The following is a 24830-nucleotide window of genomic DNA, read 5'->3' as shown; positions in this document are numbered from 1 at the left end:
TAAAAGGACAGCGTAAACTTAGAAGACGTACTGGGAGGACATTAGCATAATTTCACTCAGGACGGAATTGATTGGACTTACCGGAATGAACAAATAAGGCACCTGCCTCTCGTACTCTTTCCATGCTTCACCATACTTCTCCCTGCACTTTTCAATATCTCTCAGCGCCCTGTGAATAATCATACCCGCGAAGAACACGGAGTAGAACCAAGGGAACGGGCTCTTGAACCCAGTGATGAGACCCCAACTGACGGCGAAGAAGAGATCACATGTGTAATGAATCTTGCGCGCTTTGCCGTACCAACCGTCAGCCAGAATCTTGTTTCCATGGGATGTCTGGATTGTCTTTGGATTGGCGATGCGTCCATATTTGAAGTAGGGGAAGGTAGTACGCTCATCGACAACACCACGTTCTTCTTGACGGAACTGGTTCTTTTGCGAGTTGGTCGTATCCCAGATGTAGTAGACGTAGAGGTAGGTGAAGGTAAGGAGGGCGGTAAACCAGGTTGGCATGCCGTATTCCGAAGGATGGTGGTTAGCGATGTATAGGGTGCAGTGGCAGTACGAGAGAGGTACACCAGCCATATTCCAGAAGATGAGCATGAAACCGAGCTTCTCGTAATACATGTCCCAGGTCGTGATGATGAGGTGCTCGCCCTTTGCGCAGGCGCCGGCGTACAGGTAGTGCGCGAAGAGCAGAAAGATGGCTTCGAGAGACACGTAGCCATATTGCTCGTACTGCTTCAAGCAGGTACCGAGGGAAAGGAAGAAGAGGATGAACCATGGAATGCGGACCTCGAGGAACATCTTGAAATCCAGAATACCGAAAAGTCTAGGGTTGAGCTCTGAGCCGAGGAAGAAGTCGACGATAAGGTTGTCGGTCATTCGGACAGTAGCACCGCGGACGCGGGCTGAGACGTATGCGATAGTAGAGCAAAGGAAGCCTGAAAGAATGGCTACGCTCATGATGTGACCAAACTCGTCAATCAGAGTGTAAAGCTTAAAGACGCCAGTGAAATGAAGAGTCAACATGATGACAATGCTGGAGTAGAAAGACCACATAGCCGAGCAGTAGTAGTCCAACTGCTTTCCACCAAGGTGGGGAAGTGCCTTGCCCTTGCGGTAGACACCCGGCATGAACATGTAGAAGGCCATCTGCGTGAGTCCGAAGAACCAGTAAATCTGCCACGCTTTGTTGTTCGGAAAGGCTTCCGTCTTTACAAGATACCACATGTGTCCGAAAAAGTCTCCGTAGCTCTGGCCCTCGGTTGGCGTAGGGAATTTGCCGTCGTAGAAGGTGGCTCCAATCCACATGTAGTACATGAGGGCTGGGAAGCAGACCATCATGCTGCCCATACCAATGGCGCCGCCGAACTCATGCAGGCCAGATCTGTCCTTTGGAGAGAAGAACTTTTCCGCCTCCATCTTGTAGTCGAGCTCGACGATCTTCCTTTCGCTCTTTGCGTGTCCGTTTGCCTTGCCATTGCTGTGTCCATTCGCGTAGCCGTTGGTGTGTCCGTTTCCGTTTGCATGTCCATTTCCGTTGGCGTGTCCGTTGCTCTTCTCCTCGGCCTCCTTCTTCACATCACTCTCGTTAGACTTGAACGGCTTCAAGAAGTTCTCTGGCTCAGGCGTCGACTCGTATCCATCGGATGCAAGAGACTTGCGTTGCGACTTCCTGCGTCCAGGGGTCTCGACGAAGCCAGGGCGATCGGGCTTTCTGGGTTATGCATGTCAGCAACTAATGCACGGATTTGCATAGCACGCGTATGCAACCTGGAATCCACTCACTGAGGCGTCTTTCCGGCCTGCGACCGCGTCACTCGCATCGACATGGTGGCTGTAGTTGCAGTTGTGGCGATGCGCGGTGAAAGGGGTTCAGACTCGAAAAAATTAAGGCGGGACGGTAAGAGGATGCAGTAAGAAAGCTGGCGCTAGAAGAAGTTACAGATGCCGTCACAGCACGACCATGAAGGCTAAGCACAAAGCGCACACGACCAATGGCACAGAATGCGGAGGTGAAGGCCTTGTGTTTGTTGACAAGAGGTACAAATTTGGGAGTTGCTCGAGGCTAGGGGGACTGCGCACCAATCGGAGTCTGCTGACTCCGTGTCCGTGACATCAACATGGGGCGCTACTGTAATCGCGGTGTAATTTTACAGCGTATACACCGTATACCACGGTAAATCCTCGTCTACATTTAGGCTACGGTCGAATCTCTCAGATCTAAAAGCAAACATGATTGCTGCACGTATGCTAGCTTCTTTTCGGAAATCCCATGTTCTTACAGTGAAAGCGCAATATCTCCGACGCCGTTTTTCCCTACCTATCCAAAACTACGGACGCCAATGAGAACAGGACCTCGCATGGGCTGCATTGCTTGTTCGCAAGACCTTCTTGTAATCACAAAGGCAAATCCAACAGAATTCGTAGCCACATTTTGTACCTGTAATCGTCAGCGAAAGACTTGCGTTGAAAGAGGTAAAACCCACATGTCATATGGTCGCACCCATCGTTTTTCTGAATGTTCCAATCGCATCCAGGGCCAGGGCACTTCCTGGTAAGCTCCTTGATCTTTTTGAGACTCGCCTCTTCTTGCGCCTTCTGTTCTCGTTGCTGACGGCCGGAGATTCGGGAGTCAAAGTCAGCGCACGACTCGCCTTCGTGCCATGTGTTCTCGTGGACAACACAGGTTTTGCTCCCACATCCCGAACAAGTAAAGATGTTACCTGCGACGCCAGTAGTATGGATCTGACCAGAATTACAGCCGGAGGCTGGACACCATCGAAAATCGGCTGTCATTGTCAGCGTTTACCTCCCTAGTCTATCGAAGTGTATTGCATCATAACTCACGGTCTTCGTTGATGAGAGCCTGGGCTTTGAATGTGTCGTACTTTTCAAAAGTCTCAGAGCTCGCGTATAGCCGAATGTCATGATACGACAAGACAACATTGCAATCGCTTCCCGGACATTTAGCTTCACGCCAAGTACTGCCTTGAAGCTGTGTAGTTATCCAATCCGCATAACAGCCTGCGCATGTCTCGGGTCGATGTTCGCAGTCAGTAAGTGAGGGTAGATCGCCAATGGCAATGCTATCGTCGCAGACAACACAGTCACGACGCCGTAAATGCGTCCCCTCTTCTGTGTTGAAGTCCATATTGGTGTAATTTCGTGTGCAGACATGAGTAATAGCCTGCCGTAGAGTCTCCAATCGTACGATCTCAGGAGACTCAGCTAGAGCTGCTGGTGATCCAGATTTCTCTGCGAGCTGGGCTGGAGTTAGACGCATCTTCTCTTGTAGAAGCTGAGCAAGCCGGTGGTCTTTCTCTTCCCAGGCTTTGCGGTCGTGTCGAGCATCATCTATGCAATCTGAGATAAGAGCCGAAACTTGAGATTCAGAGTTCTCGAAGCTATCCGCTGTTGTAATACTGATGCATGGCCCGCTGGGACTCTGGTCCATAAGAATAGGTCGAGTTCGTCGTCTGTTGATCAATTGACGTGATAGTCCGGCGGACTCCAAGGACTCCAAGGAACTTATGCTCCTAAGATCACATTCATCGTCACCATGGTCATTGATGACTATGGGATCTGTGCTGTTCTCTCCATGTCGTCGCCAAAAGTCTAGATCCATTGCACTCGTATCTGGTCGGTTCAGTTGTCCTCGAAAACTGGGCAAGAGGGGATTCGAGGAAGCCATTCTATTCCACGCTGATCTTGCAGCTTTGGCCGAGTCGGAATGTTGGAAGGGAAACGAGAAGTTTATCGTGCTCCGAGGCACCGTTGCTCCTGTAGGTGCTAGTGGTGTATGCGTGGTAGCTGGTAGCCGCAACTTCACGAGCTGCTCTGCAATTGCGTCTCTTACGGTGAGCTGGGGTGGTTCCTTCCTGTGTAGCCTGGGCACGTCGTGTTGTTGTTCCGCGACTCCTGAATCGTGCGGAGAGGCGTGCGTAGTGGTAGGGTAATCAATATGTGGCTCAGGAAATGCGAGAGATAATATACTGAAACCTGGTCTAGGCTGCACAGGATCTCCTTGGCATGTTTGTCGACGAGCCTTCAGGAGTACCCTTCTGACAGGATGTGACGTAATCCGACACGTGCGCACGTGGTGAGGGGGAAAGGAATCTCGCGCGCATGGACCTGGGGTTACACCTTGAAGTTGATCGAGGTCAGGCGTAATAGCAGAAGGGGTGCTCATCGACCGCTTGCGTTTCTCGACTTGGGACTTGGACTTCTCGGATACGCGTTTTCCAAAGGCGAGTTTCGATGGTCGTAGCTCTGCAGCGGAGTGGAATCTGGACAACATGTCAATAATACTATCCAGGAACGCGACATACCAGATCGTGAACAAGTAGATGAATCATCAGTATAGTACTCACTCTGCCATGATTGTAGGTGTCAGGGTTTATGCAGACTCGAGAACTGACTCAGCCTTGCAAGTAACGAAGCTGTGACTGCAGCACAAGTGTGGGATAACCTTATTTCGTTTGCTGTTGTTCGAGAGGACATTCAAGGTCGGAAGACGCTCACGCGAAGATGGGATTAAAACACGAGAGAGGATGAAGGAATGATATGAGAGCTGAAACTTATGGATTGCGTACGAGAGGCTGGACTACACGTCGCTAGAGAGACTTAGGCTTTAATGCACAAAGCCCAAAGGACCGATAAACCATTGGAAGGCTCCAATGCAATGACCCTTTGGCGGTAATATGCAGCCCCTCGCATATGTACCACGCTTGCCAACCAATTGCTGGATTAGGACGCAGCTGAACATTGGTCAACCCCACTCAGACTGTACAACCATTATGCCTCACCCCTCTCTCAGCCGAAAGTTATAGCGATCGTCACTCGGGAAATGGTTAGATGCTTCTATATTTTCCGGGCAGGCTTTACGGTGCCAATGCACGCTCCAAATCCGACTCCAGCCTCTCCATCGCCAACCACACCAATGTAGCGAACTTCATCCCCATCATTAAGGTAGCGTAGCTCAGATCCATCGCTCAATTTGCTTGGAGCCTTGCCGTTCTTTGTCAACTCGAGCAAACATCCGTGTTCATGGTCCTGTTCGCCAGAAACTGTTCCGCTGGCGATCAGATCTCCTGTCCGGAGTGAACATCCGCCAATAGTATGGTGCGCTAACATATGTCTGAAGGTCCAGTACATTGTTTCGAAGCCAACCTTACATGTCGTAGTCTGATTACCGTTTCGGATGATCTGACCTTCGAGCTGGATATTGTAGTTGATACTTTTGGGGTCGTCCATAAAAGAGGCTACAGGCTCCATACGAGGCGGGGCCGAGACTTCATGAGGCTTCAATGCTTCTAGCGTAACAACCCAAGGCGTGATTGAAGTCATAAAGTTCTTTCCGTTGAATGGGCCTAAGGGGTTCATTTCCAAGCCCTGAATGTCTCTTGCGCTCCAGTCGTTCAACAGAACTAGGCCAAATATGTGGTCGTCGGCATCTTTCGCGTTCAGGTAAGTCCCAGCTTCTACAGGTTTGCCAATGACTGCAGCAATCTCCATCTCGTAATCCAAACCCCGCGATGGTCCAAAGATAATCTTCTTATCTGGAACAGTGTAGTCTTCGATGAACTGACCCAAAGGTCTCGTGACGGGCGCTCCTGACATAGTGATCGAACTCGACCGACCCGCGTAGCCAACGGGGTACTTTTTGAAGGCTGGAGGATAAGAACGGACTCCCATTACTGCTTCTCCTGCGTTGAGAACGTGGTTGGCAGAAGCACTGTAGTCTGTGAAGTCTCCAATATGTACTGGCATATGGAGGGTAACATCGCTGATGTTTTCCGAGTATCTGGCATATGACTTGCTGTTATATGCTTCTCGTACTGCAGAACGCACTTCACTTTGAATGTCCTTCCCTAGAGCGGCGAACGTGTTCAGTGTGGGTTCGCGGAAGATGGACGATAGCGGTGCTGCGATGGCCTTAAAAGAGTCGTGCTCCGCGAGCTCTGCCAGGAAGATGACTTCATCACCAATTCGTGTCGCGCATTGTGGTGCATGGCGTTTCGACGAGCTTGCAATCCCGTATGGGATGTTGTTCACGCTGAAATGCGAAGCGTAATTGTCTGCCATTGTGTGAAGGAGAGCTTTGTAGGTATCAGAGGACGGTTAACTTGTGAGCACAAAGTAATTTGTGGTATCGATTTCGCAATACTCGAATCCCAGAACACAGCTTCAAGGCTTTACCTGAACCTAGAGTCGCGACTGGAGAGCTGACGGCGCGTGTAGGTGGGGATGTCCATCTCGGAGGCCGCCCCTCCACATCCCATCTCCGCATGTGTGTTACTATGAACGGAAGGCACAACGGCCATGGTATCGAATGAGAAGCAAATAGCGGGGACTAAGCGTTCCATGGTTATCCGGTCAACATTGACGCAGCGGTTCTTATTCAGACTTCGCGGAAAGATGGCCGCGAGTACGCGTTCAGTCTAGCACGAAAGCGGCCAAGCGTGTCTTCTAATCGATAAACATAACACGCAACACCTAGCTTCGTAGCATGTCTTTGTCTCTTGTTCAAGCTTTCCCACAGACCACAAACCCTTATTCGTCCATAAATATACCGCTTATAGACTAAAGGTGGTTCACCTAGTCCCTCGTACGAGACCCCGCACGGGATGTACCGAGTACGCGTCGGCAGATGCTACATTCAGGGTCTGTGAACATGTCCTCCACATCGGGAGGCCATAGATGAGCCTTTCGATACACATCTCACTCTCTGGTTGATTCGACTATCATCCCTTGAATCTATTTTGAAGTCTCGTTTTGTATCTTCATCAGCTTACTACGATACTGGCATCTTCGCCCTCAACTACCTTGTTGCTCCTACAGTCTATATTTCATCATGGCGTCAAAGCCCGAAATCACGAACGATCTCCCAAAAGTCCATCGCTTCATCACAACCCACGACCCTACAACCAAGAAAGCCATCTTCTCTGATGCCGTCCCAGAAGAAGCTAAAGTCGACCATATTCCTGGTGCTGACTTCCGGCTCGGATATGTTACCAAGGGATTTCCGGTCGATCTGAACAAAGACGCCGACCTTGCAGTTTACAAGCCTTACCTCGAATCGCCTCCAGGCCTGGTCGCTTCAGGGGGGACAGTTCTACGATTCGTCGATGTGGCGCCTGGTCACCTGTCGCCAATGCATCGCACAGTCTCTTTAGATTACGGTGTCGTGTTGGAAGGTGAAATGGAGTTGGTGCTAGATTCTGGAGAGACAAGATTGATGAAGAGAGGAGATGTCGCAATTCAGAGGGGCACAATGCACGCTTGGAGGAACACCAGCTCTACATCTTGGGGTCGCATGATGTATGTTCTTCAAGAATGCAAACCGGTAGAGGTCGAGGGTGAAGTCTTGAAAGAGGACTATGGAAGCATGAAGGGTGTTCCAGCATCATCATAGTGGCATTATCTTTTCTAGGATCACATGAGCTGTAGATACCGTTGTAAATAAATGCCGATGCGTTCTAAACCATATCATCTCTCCACAAATCATTCCAACGATGTAAGATCTGATGCACATATTTCTTGAGGTTTAAACCGCTCAAAACTCGTACGAGCTCGTTACCAGTGGCAAACTAAAAACGAAGAGTCTATTTATCATCTCAAGTAAAGCACATGCTCTTCTTTCATGTTCTCGCGTGTTATCATGGCTTACTTAGGCAACGCGCCAATAGAGTCTGGTACCTCCACATCCCGAATGTGCCCCTCGAACACCGCCGCACCTTGTCAACGGCGCGCTGTCGGCACAGGAACCCACTACGCGTCGCAATATGTAGTATATATCCAAATGATGGAAAGAGTATGTTTCTTGCACTTCCAATATCACACACAAAATGTCTGACCAGCTAGAAGTAAAGGACGCTTATTCCATCGACGAGTCGTCATTTCCCTATCTTTTTGAGGAGAATGTCGCCGTACCACTGAAGACATCATCCGAAGGTATCATTCGATGCAATGTCTACCGACCGAAATCTACAAAGGAGGGGACGAAGCTCCCGGTGCTGGTAACTTATGGACCTTACGGAAAGGATATCCATTACAAGGAGTGAGTTCAACTACTGAAGCGCGCGCAGCAGCAGCTAATGCCTCCAGTTTTCATGGCAAATCATACTCAGAAGTGAACCCCGAGCACCATTCTGATCACTCGGCATGGGAAACTCCAGATCCCGGCTTTTGGACGAAGCACGATTACATTATCGTGCGCGCAGACGAACGTGGCCTCGGCCAATCTCCAGGCTTCTTGGACACAATGTCACGAGGAACAAGCGAGGCCTTTTTTGATGTCGTCGAATGGGCAGCTGAGCAACCATGGTCGTCTGGAAAGGTCGGCTTGCTTGGCATCAGCTACTATGCCGGATCTCAGTGGCGTGTGGCAGCACGTAAGCCTAAAGGTTTGGCCGCAGTCATTCCTTGGGAGGGGATGAGCGACTACTATCGCGACCGATGCCGTCACGGAGGCATTCTGAGTAACAAATTCATCGACTTCTGGTGGTGAGTTATACAAACGGTCTGAGCTCGGTCATATACTAACGGTTTGACGCAGGAATCGCCAGGTCATTACCAATCAATACGGCAAACCAGGCCGTGCAGCGCGTAACTGGGGGCCAGATACCGTCGACGGTGACCTTTCAGAAGAGGTGCGTGCAAAACGCCGACAAGACCAAACGATCGATACCGCCAAGTTCAAGTTCCGTGACGAAACATACTATGCAAGCAAAGAGTACGACATGAGCGATATTGAGGTACCGCTACTTTCCGTCGGCAACTGGGGCGGTATTTTGCTCCATCTTAGGGGTAACATCGAAGGCTACGCACATGCTGGGTCTGAGTTCAAGTACCTACGAATGATCACTGGAAGGCACGATCTACCATTCTACTACAAAGAAGAAGTCGAGATACAACGGAGCTTCCTTGATGCTTTCCTCAAAGGCGATGACAGAGTAGGGTGGTCTGTCAAGGGCAAGCTTCCGCCTGTGGACATGGTCCTGCGAAAGGGCGATGTGGGCTTCAACGATGCCGAGAAAGAGAAGGTGTACGAGAGGCGCACAGAGAACGAGTGGCCTATCGCACGAACTCGTTATTCTAAGTTCTACCTTACGCCTTCTCAGACCTTGACACAGATCCAGCCTATTCACAACAGGCCCCAGAAATTGTCGTACGAGGCACTTGGCACTCTTGACGACCCCAAGCTCCTCCAGTTTACGACTGCACCATTCGAGGAAGAGACTGAAATCACTGGCCACATTGTCGCACATCTAAATGTGTCCCTCTCAGCCCATCCCAAGGGCGCCACTCCTTCCGACATCGATCTCTTTCTCACTTTACGCTACATTTCCCCAGAAGGCAAAGAAGTCTACTACACCGGCACAGCAGGAGACCCTATACCCCTTGCAAAAGGCTGGCTGCGCGTCAGCTTCCGCAAAACCAATCCCGACCACCCAAAACATAGAGAGTACCTGCCATGGCGAGACTACTTCAGCACTGACGTTCAGCCCGTCATACCTGGAGATGTCTACGCTGTGGACGTGGAAGTTTGGCCAACAAACGTTATTGTGGAGAAGGGTGGCAAGATTGTGTTTGAGATTAGCAGTGGCGATACGCAAGGAAGTGGCATCTTCCAGCATAACCATCCCGAAGATAGGAGTGAGGAGAAGCTTGCGGGGTGGAATCATTTGCATTTCAGTGAGAAGGCTGTAAACTATGTTACGCTGCCAATCGTACCGCCTAAATAGAATAGTGAGTACGGAAATTGGGACGGAAATATAGACTACGACATGTATCTAGATTAGCGAAATCAACATTTCTCACAGGCCATATACACAGCGCGAATGATGAGTTTGTAGTAACTACTTATAATCTGCTCATCCGTTATGTTTTCCTCATATAAGATTGCGAAAGACAATCCCCTGGGAGATAACGTGTCTGATTTCATGAACGTAAGTAGATATGGAGTCGCGAAAGAAGAAAAAACTTGGAGATTTAGTACACTAATTATGTACACTAACGATATTGAAAGACAAACTGCATGTATACTAGCTAAAGCCTCTATTCCCATCTACCAACAGTGAACTGGCTGTTGCACATGTTCACCAACTCCCAATCCTCAGCTCCGAGCACACACTCGTCGCTGTCCCTCTTACTTCCATCAACAACTCCAGCCACAAAACATGCCGCCATGTAGTGATCATCTGTCGCATGCGCATCCCGGTACATGGGATGCTTCATCAATCTCGTGATACCACGTGTCAAGCTACCTTTTTTCGCACCCTTCCTGCAGCAGCGGATAAAGACATCCTCGACGCTCTGGCGGAACTCCAGCATCGGTGCCTCTGGCGGGTATGGTTGTGCTAAGTTGTCCGAGTACCTGAGCATCTGCAACCAGTGGTTGCGGTAAAGGTTGTGTACCGCGCCACCCGTACCAATGATGAGATAGCCCTCGTCACGGAATTTGGCCAAGATGTTACCCACCCGGGCGTGCAGATGCGGATCGAATCGCGAGTTCATACTGATGATAGTCGTCGGTGGGCATTTCTCGGGAAACATCCTAATCAAAATCAAGTATGTGTCGTGGATCCAGTCAAATGTGTCGTTCGGTCGTGCGTCAATGCCCTTTTCCCGCAGCGCTGCTATGCACTTCTTTCCGCTCTCGAGATCTGGGACGAGCTCGTAGTCTTTGTATTTGCGCGGGTGAACGTACGCGACGGGTGATTTTATGGGTGCCGGGTTCATTGACACATCGATACGGTTTACGCCACGCGCGTCCCAATGCGCGCCCATCATTATCACACCTTTGATGCCGTGAGAGAGGGCTTCATCACCACAGGCTTTCCAGTAGTCGGCCGATTTGGTCTCTTCGCCCAACATCATCGTTGAGCCATGGGAGAAAAAGTGAACTGGTGGAGCCATCTTGATGTTGGTAATGTGTTGTTCCTAACAAAGAGAGAATCTGGTCTGACCGGCTGCTCAGACGGAAGCTTAGGCTTGATGTGCTCGTCGTGATGTGAGAGTTCGGATCGCAGCGGTACTGATATTACTGAACGGGGGCGGAAAACGTATCGCCCGACACGCGGCTTTGTTGGAAGCTTTACCCATCGCGATCAATACTGTGTAGAACACCCCTGGGTGTTGTACGGCAAAAGTCGTAATGTGGGGAGTGTCAGAGGACCTGTCCGAGCGTCTAGCCGAGGGGAAGAACGCGTCTTGTCTTGTCGATCTCCGCATTCTCTCCCCACTCACAACCTTATCTCCAGCTTCCCTCCACTTTCCTCTGTCCCGATGCCATTGTTTTTCGAAGCCACCCGATAGCACAACTCAGCATGCAGACTGCCCCGATATCAGCGAACACGCAGTCAGCCAACACAGAACCTGCCGAACAACCGCGCCTATTCCAGTGTAGCACTTGCAAGAGGTCTTTCACACGTGCAGATCACCTCACAAGACACGTGAGAGCGCGTAAGTCAGTAGCTAGAATCCCGAAGATCAATATGATACCATTGAGCTTGACTCAAGTAACCCTGCCTTTGCTCCGCGGCTTTGTTGACCGGAAGCTAGTTGGCACCTGCGCCGGGAGGATCGCTTTCGTGCGACTAGCATATGTCAACGTTAGATTACATAGATGGTTCATTAACTAAACTAACGGCATGAGTAGACACCAAGTCCAAGCCTTATATTTGTCCCGTCTGCTCCAAAGGCTTTGCCAGAATGTACGTGTCATGCTTTGCTTTTCAATGTCGTTTCACTGATTCTGTGTAGAGACTTACTCAAGAGACATGTAACAAACCACGATACAGAGCCTGCCAGTAAGCGGCAAAAACGCGAGATTGCTCGTGATACCAGAGTTGTCCAGGCTTGTGAAGCTTGCTCTCAAAGCCATCTTCGATGCGAAGACGAAAAGCCATGTAGTCGCTGCAAGAAGAAGAAAATACCCTGCCGGGTACCTGAAACTCCTGCCCCAGATGAAAACGACATCCATGAGATTGATGCAGTTCATGCGGCACAGGATCTGCTCGACCTTTCGAATGGATTTGATTACCCCTCATCGCTGCCGGCTCACAGCGGGAGCGGCAATCCTTCGGCATCTACGACTTCAGAGACCCCAGAGCCATTTCACAACCCACCGCCCATGCTCATAACAGCCACCACAAACATGCACCGGCAATCCGTGGATTCTGGTGACCCTGAGACAAGAACAACGAACTTGACAGACATGCAGCCACCAACCAACAACGGCGGTGGACTCGTCGTGATGAATCAGAACTACGAAGATCCTAACACAACCATGACTTTCCTCGATAATTCCATGTCGCACTTTGATAACACGCCAGGGCACAACCCTTTCTTACCGGATTATTTTCGCAGTATGCCCCCTTTCGAGGCATTCATGTCTGGTCAGGCAACTCCACGTGGTATCATGGACTTCAGCTTCGATCTTGATGTTGGATTGACTGACCTCGATCTTGGACTTCTTGATCAATACAATTTCCAGGTTCCTTTCGCTGCCGATACGCCATCTACGGATGCTCAAGGGGCAGAGCAACAATTGTCGGAGACCGATACTGCGCCATTAAGGGCAGAAGCCTTCAAACAGAGCATATGGCGGTATCTTCCTCAACGGTCGAGAAATCATACTGCAGAACAAGTCAACTTGGCCGTGCCAGACACAGAGAAAGACAGCTACCGGCGTTCGAACTTCACACATCGGCGCGTGGTAGCAGAAAAGTAGGTGTACATCCGCGGTAGATCAGGCATGGACTGTACTCATTTTACTTATAGACTACCACGCTCCAGCCGCGACCGGTTGATGGCTTTGGTCCTCGGTACATGTAGCCCAGAGAATGTCAAACGTATAGCGTCCGCCTTTCCCAGTATGGAGCTACTGGATGGTCTGATCCAATACTTTCTATCTTCACCATCGATAGATGCGCCCATGTGGTTCCATTTACCGACCTTCTCTCCTTCGAAAATGAACCCAGAATTGCTTGCTTCTGTAGTTTCTGCCGGGGCTGCTACACTCCCTGACATATCTTTGCGAAAGCTAGGTTATGCTCTGCATGAAGCTTCGAGGATGGGCCAATCAAAATCCTTCGAAGAGGACAACACCGCCATCAGAGACCTCCAACATCTACAGACGTTCCTTCTGCAGCTCAAAGTTGGTATGTGGAGTGGCATCAGCCGGAAGATGGAGATCGCGGAAAGCTTTCTCCAGCCTCTTATGACAATGCTCCGCCGCGGTGGTCGCTTTCGTCGGTCGACATGGAAAGAGATTAGTCCGTCGCCCGACGATCAAGGCTCAGTTTTAGAAAGCAAATGGCTGAGTTGGGTCAGTCAAGAATCCTTTCTCCGCTTGGTGCACCGAGCCTTTGAGTTTGATCGGCAGTCCTCGATGGCACTCCTCAAGCCACCGCTTATATCCTATGCCGAGATGCAACTTCCTCTACCGAGTGCGAACACGTTGTGGCAGGCCAAAAATGCGGCCACCTGGAAGATGGCGTATTTGGAAATGGCTTCAGTGACTACGAAACGGCCGTCAGCTACCGAGTGCCTATTGAACTTGGAACATCAAGTTCATGATTATGCCAATTCAACGTATCTTCATATGATGTGGGGCCCAATCTGGGAGTATCGCCAGATGTGCGCCTTGACATCTAGATCGCAATCGCAGCCTACGAACAGTCTCATACTATCGTCGCGTTATCAAGAGCTCACAAAGCAGCTTGAAGATTTCAGGCTGAGCACTCCGCCTATGAGCAAGAGTGTTGAGATAACACTAGAGATCATGTTGGTCCATCTCAACGCACCTTTGGACGACATCCAGCTCTTTGCAGGCATCGAAGGGCAGGAAGAGGCACGGGGCGCGTATGTTGGTTTGCGGGATTGGGCGAAGACTCCGTCAGCGCGTCAAGCTCTGTGGCACGCTGGCCAAATCCTGCGTGCAGCTGAGGTGCTGCCGAAAGCTCTGCTCAGTAACTTCAACGCCATCGCTGTCTACCATGCGGGGCTCATACTATGGGTCTACGGTATTCTCAAACGCTCTATTACGACGGAACAGGGTCCGGTCGATACAGCTGTCGTTCTCAACGGAGACGACCTGCTGAGCGCTCGAAAGTTCATCACCCTAGACCGGGGCATACCAGCCATCAAGAGTTCCGGATCACAAAATCCCACCCAACTGACCGACGTCTGCGGAGTCATGGATAGCTTGACACAGCTCCTTCGAGCGCATCATGACGCGTCAGAACCGTCTCCACCGCTGGTCGGGAACTTGGTACAGTTGTTGGAAGGCCTCCGATCTGCCATCAGATGAGTAACGCGGCTTCCATAACGGCAGTTCAGATTGGAGTTTGCGCGATGATATCGGACTACACCTTTGACTTTAGTGCGGCATTGGTGGATTGCTGCGATCTTATCAATAGCATCTGGGGATCATAGCTTTCCCGCGACGCGTACGGAGTCAAATTAATATCCGAGAGCAAAGTTAATGTTCAAACGCGGTCTTCGCGCTATATCTGCAACTCCCAACCCATGAATATCAAACCCCAGTGAGGACCCAGATCAAGCACCCTCAGTGGTTTCTCCTCTACTTGCGTACCTGCCGAATCCGTGTCTATCTGCCGCATGCGCAGCGCTGTCACAGTAGCAGGGCCGCGCACGTGCTCCACCCGTTCTCCACCTTCAGATCCATACCTTTGGAGCGGAAGATGATAGATCTAGGGTTAGTCGCATGCCAGTCATATTGGTTTGCGCTGCGTACAATTGGCTGTTTGTAGAGACGGTAAGTCGTAACCCCGCAAGTCTTGACGGTCTTGGCCATATTAAGCAAGGCCTCGGTCACCTCCACATTCCGAATTACCCCATGGGCAGGAAGTCATACTGGGGTCGAGATGCGTCCATGCGTCCAATGAGACAAGTTTGAGGCGCGTTTTGGCCGTTCTTATTCGCCGATAACCAAATACTGGGCGTACTCACCGACATGCTTGCAAAGCGTGGTGTTCAACCGTGCGGTCTATTTAGATTAGAGTATCATGGCCACAAACACGTCGTATTGAGCATTGTGAGCATCGCAAATCATCATCGCAACTCCTCTTTCCATCTGCTCCACGAACAGGTAGCCGCCAGCAACCATTATGACTTCTTTGAGAAAGGCATTCAGCCTTTCCAAGGAGGAAGTCAGGAACGCCAGACCACCAGGGACTGCGACCCTCGTCGGTAAGATGCGTCAATTTCTCCTGAAGTTTCCTGGCTAACACGCCCCATCAGAACATCTCGAATGGACGGCATCGCAAACAAGTCACGATGAGATCCGTCTCGTCCCCCAACCATCAGCCGACCCAGCGGATCCTCTCAACCTTCCCATGTGGCGCAAGATAGCAATCCTAGCCGTCATGTCGATACATCCGTTCGTGGTGAACTTCACCAGTTCATCCATCTCGAGTGCTTTGCCAATCTACGCGTCAACAGGCGTGTTTGGTTTCCCACCAAAGTCGTTTTCGCAATTGACGTACTTTATTGCATGCAACATTCTGATGCTGGGCGCATCGAACCTGTGGTGGGTGCCGTTGGCGAACACGTTTGGCCGACGCCCAGTCATCCTAGGCAGCTTATTGCTTCTCGTCTTCTCTAGCATGTGGGCTGGACTTGCTACGAGCTTCGATAGTTTAGTGGCTGCTCGTCTCTTTATGGGCATTGGAGGTGCGCCGGCTGATGCTGTGAGCCCGGATGTTGTTGGTGAGATCTTCTTTGTCCATCAACGAGGACGTGCTCTAGTATGTTCATCTCCAAAACCTCCACTTAGACCGACATTAACTAAACAATCGTTAGGCCATCTACACCGTCATGTTGACCTTGGGTTCCCTCCTAGGCGCTGTTGCCGGTGGCTACATTGTCGCGGACATGGGCCTATCCTGGCTTCATTGGATGAACGTCATACTCTCAGCTATCACCTTCGTCCTCTGCCTAGTGTTCCAGGCAGAGACCTTGTATCACCGCAAAGAGAGTATCGTCACATTCGATGATCCAGACAAAGATACTGTTGAGACCAAGGAGAGAGTCACTGTTGCTGATGCTGCTGCGCCGTCTTCCTACCCATCGTACTCGCACATGAAGTCTTTGAGGCTCTTCTCGTACCACCCTGGGCTGATGCGCAACTTTATCGCTCCCTACAAGACGCTCAGGCTACCTGGTGTATGGCTCGTCTCAGCTTGGTACGCAGGATTGGTCGGACTTATTGTTACCATGTCAACTGTTGGTCCGCAACTCGTCGGCGCGCCACCGTATCTCTGGGGAAAAAACGTTGGGTTGATCAACATCGGTGGTGTTTTTGGCGCTTTGATCGGATGTGTAAGTCTCCAACGTACCTGGCATTAATAGTCACTAACACGCATCCAGGTCTACACCTACCTCATTGCCGACTTCGCAACCAAACGCCTCGCAAAGAAAGATTCCCACGGTTTCTCCGAGCCCGAATCTCGTCTTGTTACCGCTCTTCCCGCACTTTTCCTCGCCACAAGCGGCTCTCTCATATTCGGTTTCGTAGCGCAGAACCCTTCGCCTACCGGATGGGTAGGTCTCCAATTCGGTTTTGGTCTTGTCGCTCTCGGGCTTATGCAAGCGCCTTCTGTTGGCTTCAACTACCTTATTGAGGCTTATGGAGTGCTTGCCGGAGACTGCTTCGTTGCCGTCACGTTCGTTAGGGCTATTGTGAGCTTTGCGTGGACGTTCTTTGTTGGAGAGTGGGTCACACATAAGGGAGCTGCTGAGCCTTTTGGCATCTTTGGGTTGTTGATGGGCCTTTTTGGCTTGCTGACGATTCCCATGTTGATCTGGGGTAAACGGTTGAGGATTTGGACAGCGAAGTGGGTTCCTGAGGGATCAGCTTTGTAGCTTGAAGACCATGTATATCTCGCTATTACTGCTGGGTAGCTCTGTTATCGCCTTAGGTAGCTTATTGTATGCGACTTACGACAGATGCATACTGTTTTGTCTGACCTGCCTTTACTTCCGCCTATTGTTGTCAGCAATCTGTGGTCAAAACTTCAACTCCTACCATGCGACTGCTCGTGTCAATGACCAGCAAGCTCCGCCCTGCTCTCTACATTGACAGTGCATCAAGTACTCATGTTCCGATAGCACAGCCGTCTTGCGAAATTTGTAATACGATTGAGTTTATAGAAGAGAAAAAGGACGGCATGCATGCTTAGACTTGACTAAAAGTAGCAACTTCAGATAAACGCCCATCTCCTCAAGCCCGCCCTTACGCCGAAAAAGAGCGTCGCACCAATACATGTCAAGATAGGAATACCATACACACCCAACCCAACAAAGATACCTTGTTCAAAATATCCAATTGCAATCGACTCAGCGCGCTTCTTCTCCTTTATCTCTTGTGATGCTTTACTAAGGAGCTCTGTCGCTGCCTTCTTCGATTCCTTGCCTGAAAGAACCTTGGACAATGTCGCCTGTGAAGAAGGTGTTGCGATATATGCGGGTGAAATACGAGTAAAATGCTGGACAATATATCGCTTCTCAACGTCGATGGGCTGGCAAGATGGAGCTGCCGGACCAAGAAGTAGACGGAAGGGAATGTTGTTTGTGAAGGAAGTATCGGCATTGACGTATTGTGAGAGATATTTTCCAGTCGACGGGGTACCGAAGTGATATGCAGCCAGCAGGCTCTCTTGAGGGTCTAGGTCTTCTTCAACAAGGCTAATGGCGTGCTCGAGAGATGTGATGGCTGATACGCTGAAGACGGGTTGTTGGGATTTGGCTGGTAGGGAAGAAAGGTTTGACAGCTCAACAATTGCGCCATTGTCTCCTTTCGTTATGACGTTCAGCTTCCATGACTTGCTGTCTGTAAGCCCTTGGAACGTCTCTGCTACTCGTGACGACTTCTTCTGTTCTCTTGCGTTCGTCGAGCCGTTTGAGATGCCACTTGATCCGGCGAGGAAACGAAGTGAGTGTTTCAAAACATGCTCCAGGAAGTCTTTCTTGATGAACTCGTTGACGAGAACTACATCGGGTGCGTACGGTGATGTTCCGCCGAATGCAAAGCGTGCTGTTACTAGCTGTTCGGCTGCTGATGCGAGATCTGCTGTACGGTCTACGATTGCGATGATCTTGTTCCGGGGCGAGACAAGTTGCGAGTATGTTGGTGGACTAATTTGCTTCTCTTGGAAGACTTGTACGCAGGATGATAGCGAGTCCGAGGAGGGATCGGAAGAGATGACAGCAAAGGTATCTGATTCGAGGGCTTCGGTGAGCAGCTTCCGAAGTAAAGAGGGGAGTGCGCGAAGGTTGTTTTCGAGCTACAGCAAGGTTAGACAAAGAGAAGTATATCGAGAATGATAGATCGTACCTTCAGTGCGATACAGTTGCCCGCTGAAAGAGCCGCGCTCAAGGGTGCGATGACTGAGAAAAATGGCGTATGAACTCTTTGTGGCTCAATATACGCAACACCCCAAGGCTCTCTCTTATCACTGGCGTCTTTTCCGTGTGTGATTCTATACTCGGCTTCCAATTCTTTGGCTGCGTCGATCGAACCATAATGTTCTTTGACTACATGCAGCGCAAGCGCAACCTCGGTAGTTGCCTCTTCGTCTGATACATGTGTGTCCTGCTTCAACGCATCTCTGATCGCATTGCTGTTGTTACGCAGCGCATCGTGGAGAGATTTGAGTTGCTTCAGACGGAATAGAGCGTTGTGCGCCCGCTGCGACAATGCGGTTGCTTGGAGTTCCGCAAGCGCGACTTCTGGGGTGATGGGTGACGACATTACGTATTGTAAGAACAAACTGAACAATAACGACTAGACGTGGAAAATGCAGAGTCTGCAGTTCGATATGTAATTTCTAGGAAGTCAGCGGATGTTTCTGAGACGATAGTAAGCCCAACTCGTCGGTAACGTTGTCCGATGTACACGGGTGTGAGCGGACGTGATATTCCCCTCCACATTCCGACCATTGCCATTTCCTGCCCCAGCTTCTCCGCGTTTCCAATCGACGGGCCGCAAGGGACGCGTACTTTCTTTCCACATTTCTCGACGTAGTAAACTCGCTGATACCACAGTCGTCGTCGCGACTGCTACTTTCGCCTTTCTGTCGTCGCCCTGCTGATCTTACCATCGCCGCCATGTCAGTAACAACAACTGCCAACCCAATCCATTACAATCTCGAGGCGGTCCTTGCAGACTACGACCTTCACCACACCGAAGAACTCGATACAAGCCTCAACGCACATCCTGCCCCGCCAACTTCATCCACAACATCACAATCGCAGCAGAACCCAAGCGACTGGCCAACAGAGCATCGCCGTGTGCCTGCATACCGGCCAATCAATACCGAGCTCGACCAGAGCGAGCGAAGAGTCTATCTCAATGGCATCGAACAAGCATTTGTTGGTGTGATGTTTACAGGTGTATTCTTGGAATCGGTGAGTAGTTCTTACTATATTGAGGTTGGGGGAAGGATTTATGCTGACGACCTTGTGTAGACAGTCTCCAAAGTATGGCGTAATACTCTGGGAAGAGTATGGAATGTTGGGTACAAGCTTGGTGGAGAGTGGTAGTCTGCTTGCACATGTAGATTTGATGCATATTCTTTTTTTCGTTCAGACACTGCAATTCATTATTCTTCCATGATTTCTTATCTAACCACAAGGCGCAGTTCTGCAATGCTGCAAGTGCCCATGACTACGAAAAGCTCGCTTCGACCTTTTCCGCCAATATATGCACACTATTTGCTGACCCTGATGTGCCAGCACCGCCCCATGCAAGCCTTCTCCGCTCGGCATCTACCACTACCACCACTACAACGCGCATATTCTAATCAGCCTAAGACGGCGCATTCCACATCCAGTAGCATTTACGGATCCCGAGGAACGCTTTGCAGCTGCCACACATGTCCTACACCACCCCACATATATCCATAGACCGGGAAGTGGAGGGTCATCCATGACCTGGAATCGGCTGGCGCTCAAGGCAGTGCAGGAATGGCTTGCTAAGCGGTAGACGCAGATGACCTCTAGTTGAGAAGAGCTGTCTCAAAACCCCTTGCTGAACTGTGAAACACATTCCTCACTTCCACTTTCTTGTGCTTTGTAGTTGGGATTCGCAAACCTTCTTCAGCGCTCCTCGTTGCCAACACCCATCATGGACTTCACAAACGGCACCAATGGCCACACAAATGGTGTCAACGGCCACCACGAAGCCACCGAGCCCCTCAAGATAACGATATGCGGTGCCGGCATCGGCGGCCTCAGCGCAGCAATATTCTTGCGCCAACGCGGACACAAGGTGACTCTTCTCGAAGCCTCGCGCTTCTCCAACGAACTCGGCGCAGCCGTGCACCTTGCGCCCAACGCCAACGGTCTTCTCAGGCGTATGGGTCTCATCCCCGAAGCCCATGGCGCGATAACATGCAAGCTCCTGACACAGCTCTTTCCGAACGGAAAAGAGATGTTTACTGTTCCCCTAGAGAAGGATGCGGGTCGGTGGCAGCACCCGTGGCAACTTGCGCATCGCGTGAGTCTGCACAGTGAATTGAAGAGGCTGGCTACGTGTGAGGAAGGGAAGGGTACGCCAGCGGATTTAAGACTGAGGAGTAAGGTTGTGGATGTCGATGCCAAAGCCGGTGTTGTTACGCTAGAAGATGGAAGTACGATCGAGAGTGATGTCGTTGTTGGAGCAGATGGCGTACATTCGAAAACACGACCACGGATTCCAGGCGCGGAGAATATCAAGACGTTTGGAAGTGGCAAGTCAGCATTCAGGTTTCTGATTCCGAGACAGAGGGCGCTGGATGAAGAAATGACGCGTAAGTTTGCGGAAAACGAAGGCCATCTCATTATGATCTTTGCGAGGGATAGGAGGGTTGTTGTGTATCCGACGAGCGATAACACGTTGTTGAATTTTGTCTGTATCCATCCGACAAGCGAGAGCCAAATCGGCCCTCAAGAGCCTGGAAGTAGCGATTGGCAGAACCAGGGTAATTTGAACAAGATGTTGGAGGTTTACAAGGACTTTGAGCCGGCGGTGCTCAAGCTGCTGAGTATGGCGGATGAGGAGACGTTGAAGGTATGGGAGCTGTTGGATATGGAGCAGCTGCCAACTTGGACGGATCAGAAGTTGGTCTTGATTGGCGATGCTGCGCATCCTTTTACCCCTCGTAAGTCATGTTCCTTCTCTTTCTCGGCTCCGATGAGAATCCAGCTGACAGAACCGCAGACCAAGGACAAGGAGCAGGCCAAGCCATCGAAGACGCTGCATCCCTCGCAGTTATGCTTCCCCTAGGCACACCCCTAGACTCCATTCCCGCGCGACTGAAACTCTACGAGAAGTGCAGGTACGAGCGCGCATCTGCTATCCAAGAATACTCCCGCCTATCAGGAAAAGATCTGGGCAGCGGTCCACCCGTCGACCCGCAAAAGTTCACAAACTACAACTTCGGCCACGACGAATGGGACTACTCCAGCCAGATGCTCCGTAAATGGGAGTGGGAGAACAAGAAAGGTCTGTTTTGGCGGATGCCCACGGCCTTTGGTCCTATGCCAGGGCCAAGACAGGATTTCCTTGGTAGACCGAGAGACGGATCGAAAGCTACGTTCAAGACTGCTAGTATCAAGTTCAAGACGAGCAGGACAGTGCTGGAGAACCTCTTGCCTACGGAGAAGTTGAGATTTGCTGCCCCGAATACTACTGCATATGCGACGTTTGCTGTGACGCAGCTGGACAATCTGGACTGGCTTGGTGGCAGGGGGTACAGTCATTTCGGATTGTACATCCACGGCATTCAGCACACAAACGCCAGTGGAGAGACAGTGACAGGCACCTATCTGCCCGTCCTATTCGAGAACCTGGCTGACCCCATACTGAGTGGCAGAGAAGAGCTAGGTTTCCCCAAGCTCTTCGCCGAGCTCAACCTGAAGAAGGACCACAGCAACTGGGCGCTTGACGCGGGCTGGATGTCATCGAAGTTCTGCAGCATGTCGCTCTCGGGTCTACAAGAGGTTTCGGCGACAGACGATGCAGCGCCGGCACCATTTCCTCCTCTTCCAAAAGATGAGGGCTTGTTGTTCCATAAGTATGTTCCCGCTACTGGTAGTACAGGAAGCAAGGAGCGTGGGCAGGCAGACGTGGAGTACACAGCGTTCCTGCCAGGTGAGGAGGACGCGAGGACCGTGGAGAAGAAGGTTGAGCGTACGTTGAAGGCAAGTTCAGCCGAAATCGCTTTCGATGCCCTTGACTGGAAGGCCTTGCCAACACTGCATCACATCGTCGAGAGACTGCAGGAAGTGCCAGTGTATGAAGTTGTCGAAGCCAAGGTAGTTGAAGGTACTGGAGTGAGCGACGTGAGCTCGGTATGTAAGTTAGCATGAGCGGCTCCACTATGTACGACTGGTAGCACGCCATTCGTACATCCAGGGCAGGTTGCAGGGGTTACTGTACATAGCTGTCAGCATATTTCACCGTTATCATAATGTCGACGATAACATCCAGAGGATCCCCACCTGCAATATTGTAATGCCTTTCATTCTCATCTATCAAAGGCCCCCCCAACTCCTACAAATGAGACACGCTTTGTCCTGAAGCTATGTATAAATGGGGTATTACCAAGTCCATCTATCAATGCCGCCAAAACACCATACTACCATATCAATGCAAATACATAGGAAATAATGCTCAATGTGAAGTGAGCATGAATGGCCCTAGTGGCCATCTATCAGCATGTCGTCGCCGGAATCTGGAAACATGGAATCTGTACTGGACTTGTTGACCGCCTTCTTGAACACCTTCGCTAAGATGCCTTCTAACCCCGCCGGCGGTCCCGGCGATTTACTGAAATTTAGCCAAGAAGGGCGAGCGTATGCCTCGTCATCCGGAATATACTCGCCTAAGGCCCGAGTCAGTCGCAGACCTTGCATGAAGGTCATCGATGTAGACACAGGCCTGTGAGGTACGTAGGAAGAGTCTACGCACTCGCAACGCCTAAACCTTCGCAGAGCCTCTTCCTCCATTGTCCACAGACATCCTCGAAACCATCTAGCACGTTTGCGCAAGCCCGTTTTGCCTCCCTTTCCTTGAGTCGTCGGTCCCAGTCCCCGCGCTCGATATATTCCTGTCCTTCCTGTGTCTTCTCGTTGTCACGTTTCCAGTCCTGTAGCTGTTCTTTGCTGACCTTGAGCCGCCTAGCAGCATTCGCTGTCGTTTGGCGAGACATGTGAAGAGTATCGCTGACGTTTGAGAGGTGTTGGATGAGCTCACGGCTGGAGTGGGTGAGATGGGAGAGCGCGACGAGCGGATCGGCGGAAGGGTGGGGCAGCAGCTCCAGTGTAGATTGTATGATAGGGAGAAGTTCTTCGATATCATCTGGGTCCGGAAGGATTGCAAATGGGCCTGAGAAGGATACGGCAATGGAGGTAAGAGTACGCGACTGGTGTGTCAGGTGCGTTGTCAGGGCTTCGTGGGCAGTCTTCAACCTGTGGGTTGTTAGTGACATGGAGGGAATTGCCTACATATCTGAACCTACCTCGTCGCACCGTTCTCCATGGCGATCTGGCTGCCGAGATCGCGAAGTTGTTGCGTGACCCTCTTGACTACCTCGTCTGATGCGCTTCCGTTCTCTTCGATGCCTCTCCGTGCCAGACTCTCAATCGCAGCCATGCGCGCGTCGAGCGCGGGCGAGATGCCCTCGTTTTCCAGGTCCGAGTCGTCGCCATAGTCGGAGCCGTCGTACAGCGACCGTTGCCTTGCGTGCTTTTTCGTCTTAACGGCCGACCCTGGACTCAGGCGCGCGGGCGATGAGTCCTGCATGGCAACCCCACTATCCCGTACGCCGTTGAGGCTAACTGTGCTGTCTACGCCGTACGAGCCGTCGTGTTCTACAGCAGTGCCGATGTTTTGATCGTGTGCTTCGTCGAGTTCCTCGCCATATTCGCCGTCCATGCCCTCTTCTTCGTCGTCGTCCCACACCTCGCCGAGTTCGTCGGCCAAGTTGCCCAGGCCATTGCCGTCTCCTCCGCCGTCGAATTGGTGTGCGGGGCTGTGTTCGAATTCATGCGATGAGCGCGGCGTTATGGGCGAGTAGCCCGAGGAGCGGCGGTTGAAGGACTGCCGTCTCGACTGTGTGTTGAGGGACATGTCCAGACTGGAGGGGTGTCGACGGTGCGACGACGTCGGGCGGTGCGTGGGGGTGCTGGGAGGAGACGACATGGTGGTGCGGGTGTATTGGAAGTGTCGCGGTGGTTCAGAACACGTCAAAGGCTCGTCAAGTCGCGGAAATGAACAAAGGCGGACCGCATTGGGAGGGCCCCAGTCGGGGATCTACACGGGAGTGAACCAGGGAGCGCAATGCGCTTCTGCTTCTCAGCAATCCCAAAGACGCGGCTCTGCCCTGACAAGCCACAGAAAGTCTATTTACACGGGAAAAGGAGGTCTCTGTGGTGGGGTAGCGGCGTGTTGGCGGCCTGCGAGGTACCAGCGAGGGTGCGGTCTTGGCTGCGGAGACGCCTCAGTGGTGTAGGGCTGGCTGCAATGCGTGATGATGCTAATTAGTCGCTTGTGGCGCGTAGTGATGCAGATGGAGCGAGCGACGAAGGCTGCATGGAAAAAACGATCACGGAGCCTCGGTTGCTTGTCCAGCCGGAAAGCTTGGTGTTTGTTGACGCTTGCCGTGGTGTGTTTGGCCTCTGTAATTAGTGGCTTGCGCGAATGACCTGTGGACCCTTCTTTGGCAAGTAGGTGAAAGGGGTATGGGTATCCTTGTACCACAAGTCGATACGATGACGCTCGTATGTCGTTAGTATCCCGACATAACGAAGGA

The 24830-nt window shown here is 51.2% G+C and overlaps 12 protein-coding genes across 12 annotated transcripts; 6 read left to right on the top strand and 6 right to left on the bottom strand.

The window, feature by feature from the left end:
- Nucleotides 1-18: 18 nt before the first annotated feature.
- Nucleotides 19-1835, bottom strand: AA0111_g8984 (Delta(24(24(1)))-sterol reductase; the record flags this gene model as incomplete). The annotated part of the gene is made up of 3 exons (XM_028655491.1): nucleotides 19-30; nucleotides 82-1720; nucleotides 1792-1835. 3 exons carry the CDS (start codon nucleotides 1833-1835, stop codon nucleotides 19-21), a joined length of 1695 nt encoding a protein of 564 aa, XP_028503423.1.
- Nucleotides 1836-2403: 568 nt separating this feature from the next.
- Nucleotides 2404-4384, bottom strand: AA0111_g8983 (hypothetical protein; the record flags this gene model as incomplete). Its single annotated transcript, XM_028655490.1, has 4 exons — nucleotides 2404-2446; nucleotides 2510-2795; nucleotides 2854-4292; nucleotides 4377-4384. The coding sequence occupies 4 exons, from the start codon at nucleotides 4382-4384 to the stop codon at nucleotides 2404-2406; spliced, it is 1776 nt and encodes a 591-aa protein (XP_028503416.1).
- Nucleotides 4385-4866: 482 nt separating this feature from the next.
- AA0111_g8982 (hypothetical protein) lies at nucleotides 4867-6090 on the bottom strand (the record flags this gene model as incomplete). Its single annotated transcript, XM_028655489.1, has 1 exon — nucleotides 4867-6090. The coding sequence occupies one exon, from the start codon at nucleotides 6088-6090 to the stop codon at nucleotides 4867-4869; it is 1224 nt and encodes a 407-aa protein (XP_028503417.1).
- Nucleotides 6091-6859: 769 nt separating this feature from the next.
- Nucleotides 6860-7420, top strand: AA0111_g8981 (hypothetical protein; the record flags this gene model as incomplete). The annotated part of the gene is made up of 1 exon (XM_028655488.1): nucleotides 6860-7420. The coding sequence occupies one exon, from the start codon at nucleotides 6860-6862 to the stop codon at nucleotides 7418-7420; it is 561 nt and encodes a 186-aa protein (XP_028503418.1).
- Nucleotides 7421-7853: 433 nt separating this feature from the next.
- Nucleotides 7854-9752, top strand: AA0111_g8980 (hypothetical protein; the record flags this gene model as incomplete). Its single annotated transcript, XM_028655487.1, has 3 exons — nucleotides 7854-8065; nucleotides 8113-8511; nucleotides 8564-9752. 3 exons carry the CDS (start codon nucleotides 7854-7856, stop codon nucleotides 9750-9752), a joined length of 1800 nt encoding a protein of 599 aa, XP_028503419.1.
- Nucleotides 9753-10065: 313 nt separating this feature from the next.
- On the bottom strand, nucleotides 10066-10926 carry AA0111_g8979 (hypothetical protein; the record flags this gene model as incomplete). The annotated part of the gene is made up of 1 exon (XM_028655485.1): nucleotides 10066-10926. The coding sequence occupies one exon, from the start codon at nucleotides 10924-10926 to the stop codon at nucleotides 10066-10068; it is 861 nt and encodes a 286-aa protein (XP_028503371.1).
- Nucleotides 10927-12166: 1240 nt separating this feature from the next.
- Nucleotides 12167-14323, top strand: AA0111_g8978 (hypothetical protein; the record flags this gene model as incomplete). The annotated part of the gene is made up of 2 exons (XM_028655484.1): nucleotides 12167-12738; nucleotides 12793-14323. 2 exons carry the CDS (start codon nucleotides 12167-12169, stop codon nucleotides 14321-14323), a joined length of 2103 nt encoding a protein of 700 aa, XP_028503370.1.
- An 820-nt stretch (nucleotides 14324-15143) lies between these two features.
- AA0111_g8977 (hypothetical protein) lies at nucleotides 15144-16899 on the top strand (the record flags this gene model as incomplete). The annotated part of the gene is made up of 4 exons (XM_028655483.1): nucleotides 15144-15225; nucleotides 15277-15782; nucleotides 15838-16356; nucleotides 16405-16899. 4 exons carry the CDS (start codon nucleotides 15144-15146, stop codon nucleotides 16897-16899), a joined length of 1602 nt encoding a protein of 533 aa, XP_028503442.1.
- A 338-nt stretch (nucleotides 16900-17237) lies between these two features.
- Nucleotides 17238-18787, bottom strand: AA0111_g8976 (hypothetical protein; the record flags this gene model as incomplete). Its single annotated transcript, XM_028655482.1, has 2 exons — nucleotides 17238-18320; nucleotides 18371-18787. The coding sequence occupies 2 exons, from the start codon at nucleotides 18785-18787 to the stop codon at nucleotides 17238-17240; spliced, it is 1500 nt and encodes a 499-aa protein (XP_028503441.1).
- Nucleotides 18788-19143: 356 nt separating this feature from the next.
- AA0111_g8975 (hypothetical protein) lies at nucleotides 19144-19578 on the top strand (the record flags this gene model as incomplete). Its single annotated transcript, XM_028655481.1, has 2 exons — nucleotides 19144-19443; nucleotides 19504-19578. 2 exons carry the CDS (start codon nucleotides 19144-19146, stop codon nucleotides 19576-19578), a joined length of 375 nt encoding a protein of 124 aa, XP_028503443.1.
- Nucleotides 19579-20161: 583 nt separating this feature from the next.
- On the top strand, nucleotides 20162-22386 carry AA0111_g8974 (hypothetical protein; the record flags this gene model as incomplete). The annotated part of the gene is made up of 2 exons (XM_028655480.1): nucleotides 20162-21176; nucleotides 21236-22386. The coding sequence occupies 2 exons, from the start codon at nucleotides 20162-20164 to the stop codon at nucleotides 22384-22386; spliced, it is 2166 nt and encodes a 721-aa protein (XP_028503410.1).
- A 330-nt stretch (nucleotides 22387-22716) lies between these two features.
- Nucleotides 22717-24220, bottom strand: AA0111_g8973 (hypothetical protein; the record flags this gene model as incomplete). Its single annotated transcript, XM_028655479.1, has 3 exons — nucleotides 22717-22901; nucleotides 22988-23487; nucleotides 23538-24220. The coding sequence occupies 3 exons, from the start codon at nucleotides 24218-24220 to the stop codon at nucleotides 22717-22719; spliced, it is 1368 nt and encodes a 455-aa protein (XP_028503439.1).
- Nucleotides 24221-24830: the final 610 nt, after the last annotated feature.

The sequence above is a fragment of the Alternaria arborescens genome (genome assembly GCF_004154835.1).
Source record: "Alternaria arborescens strain FERA 675 chromosome Unknown contig_24, whole genome shotgun sequence".
Taxonomy (NCBI): Eukaryota; Fungi; Ascomycota; class Dothideomycetes; order Pleosporales; family Pleosporaceae; genus Alternaria; species Alternaria arborescens.
This window is presented reverse-complemented; position numbering and strand designations above follow the sequence as displayed.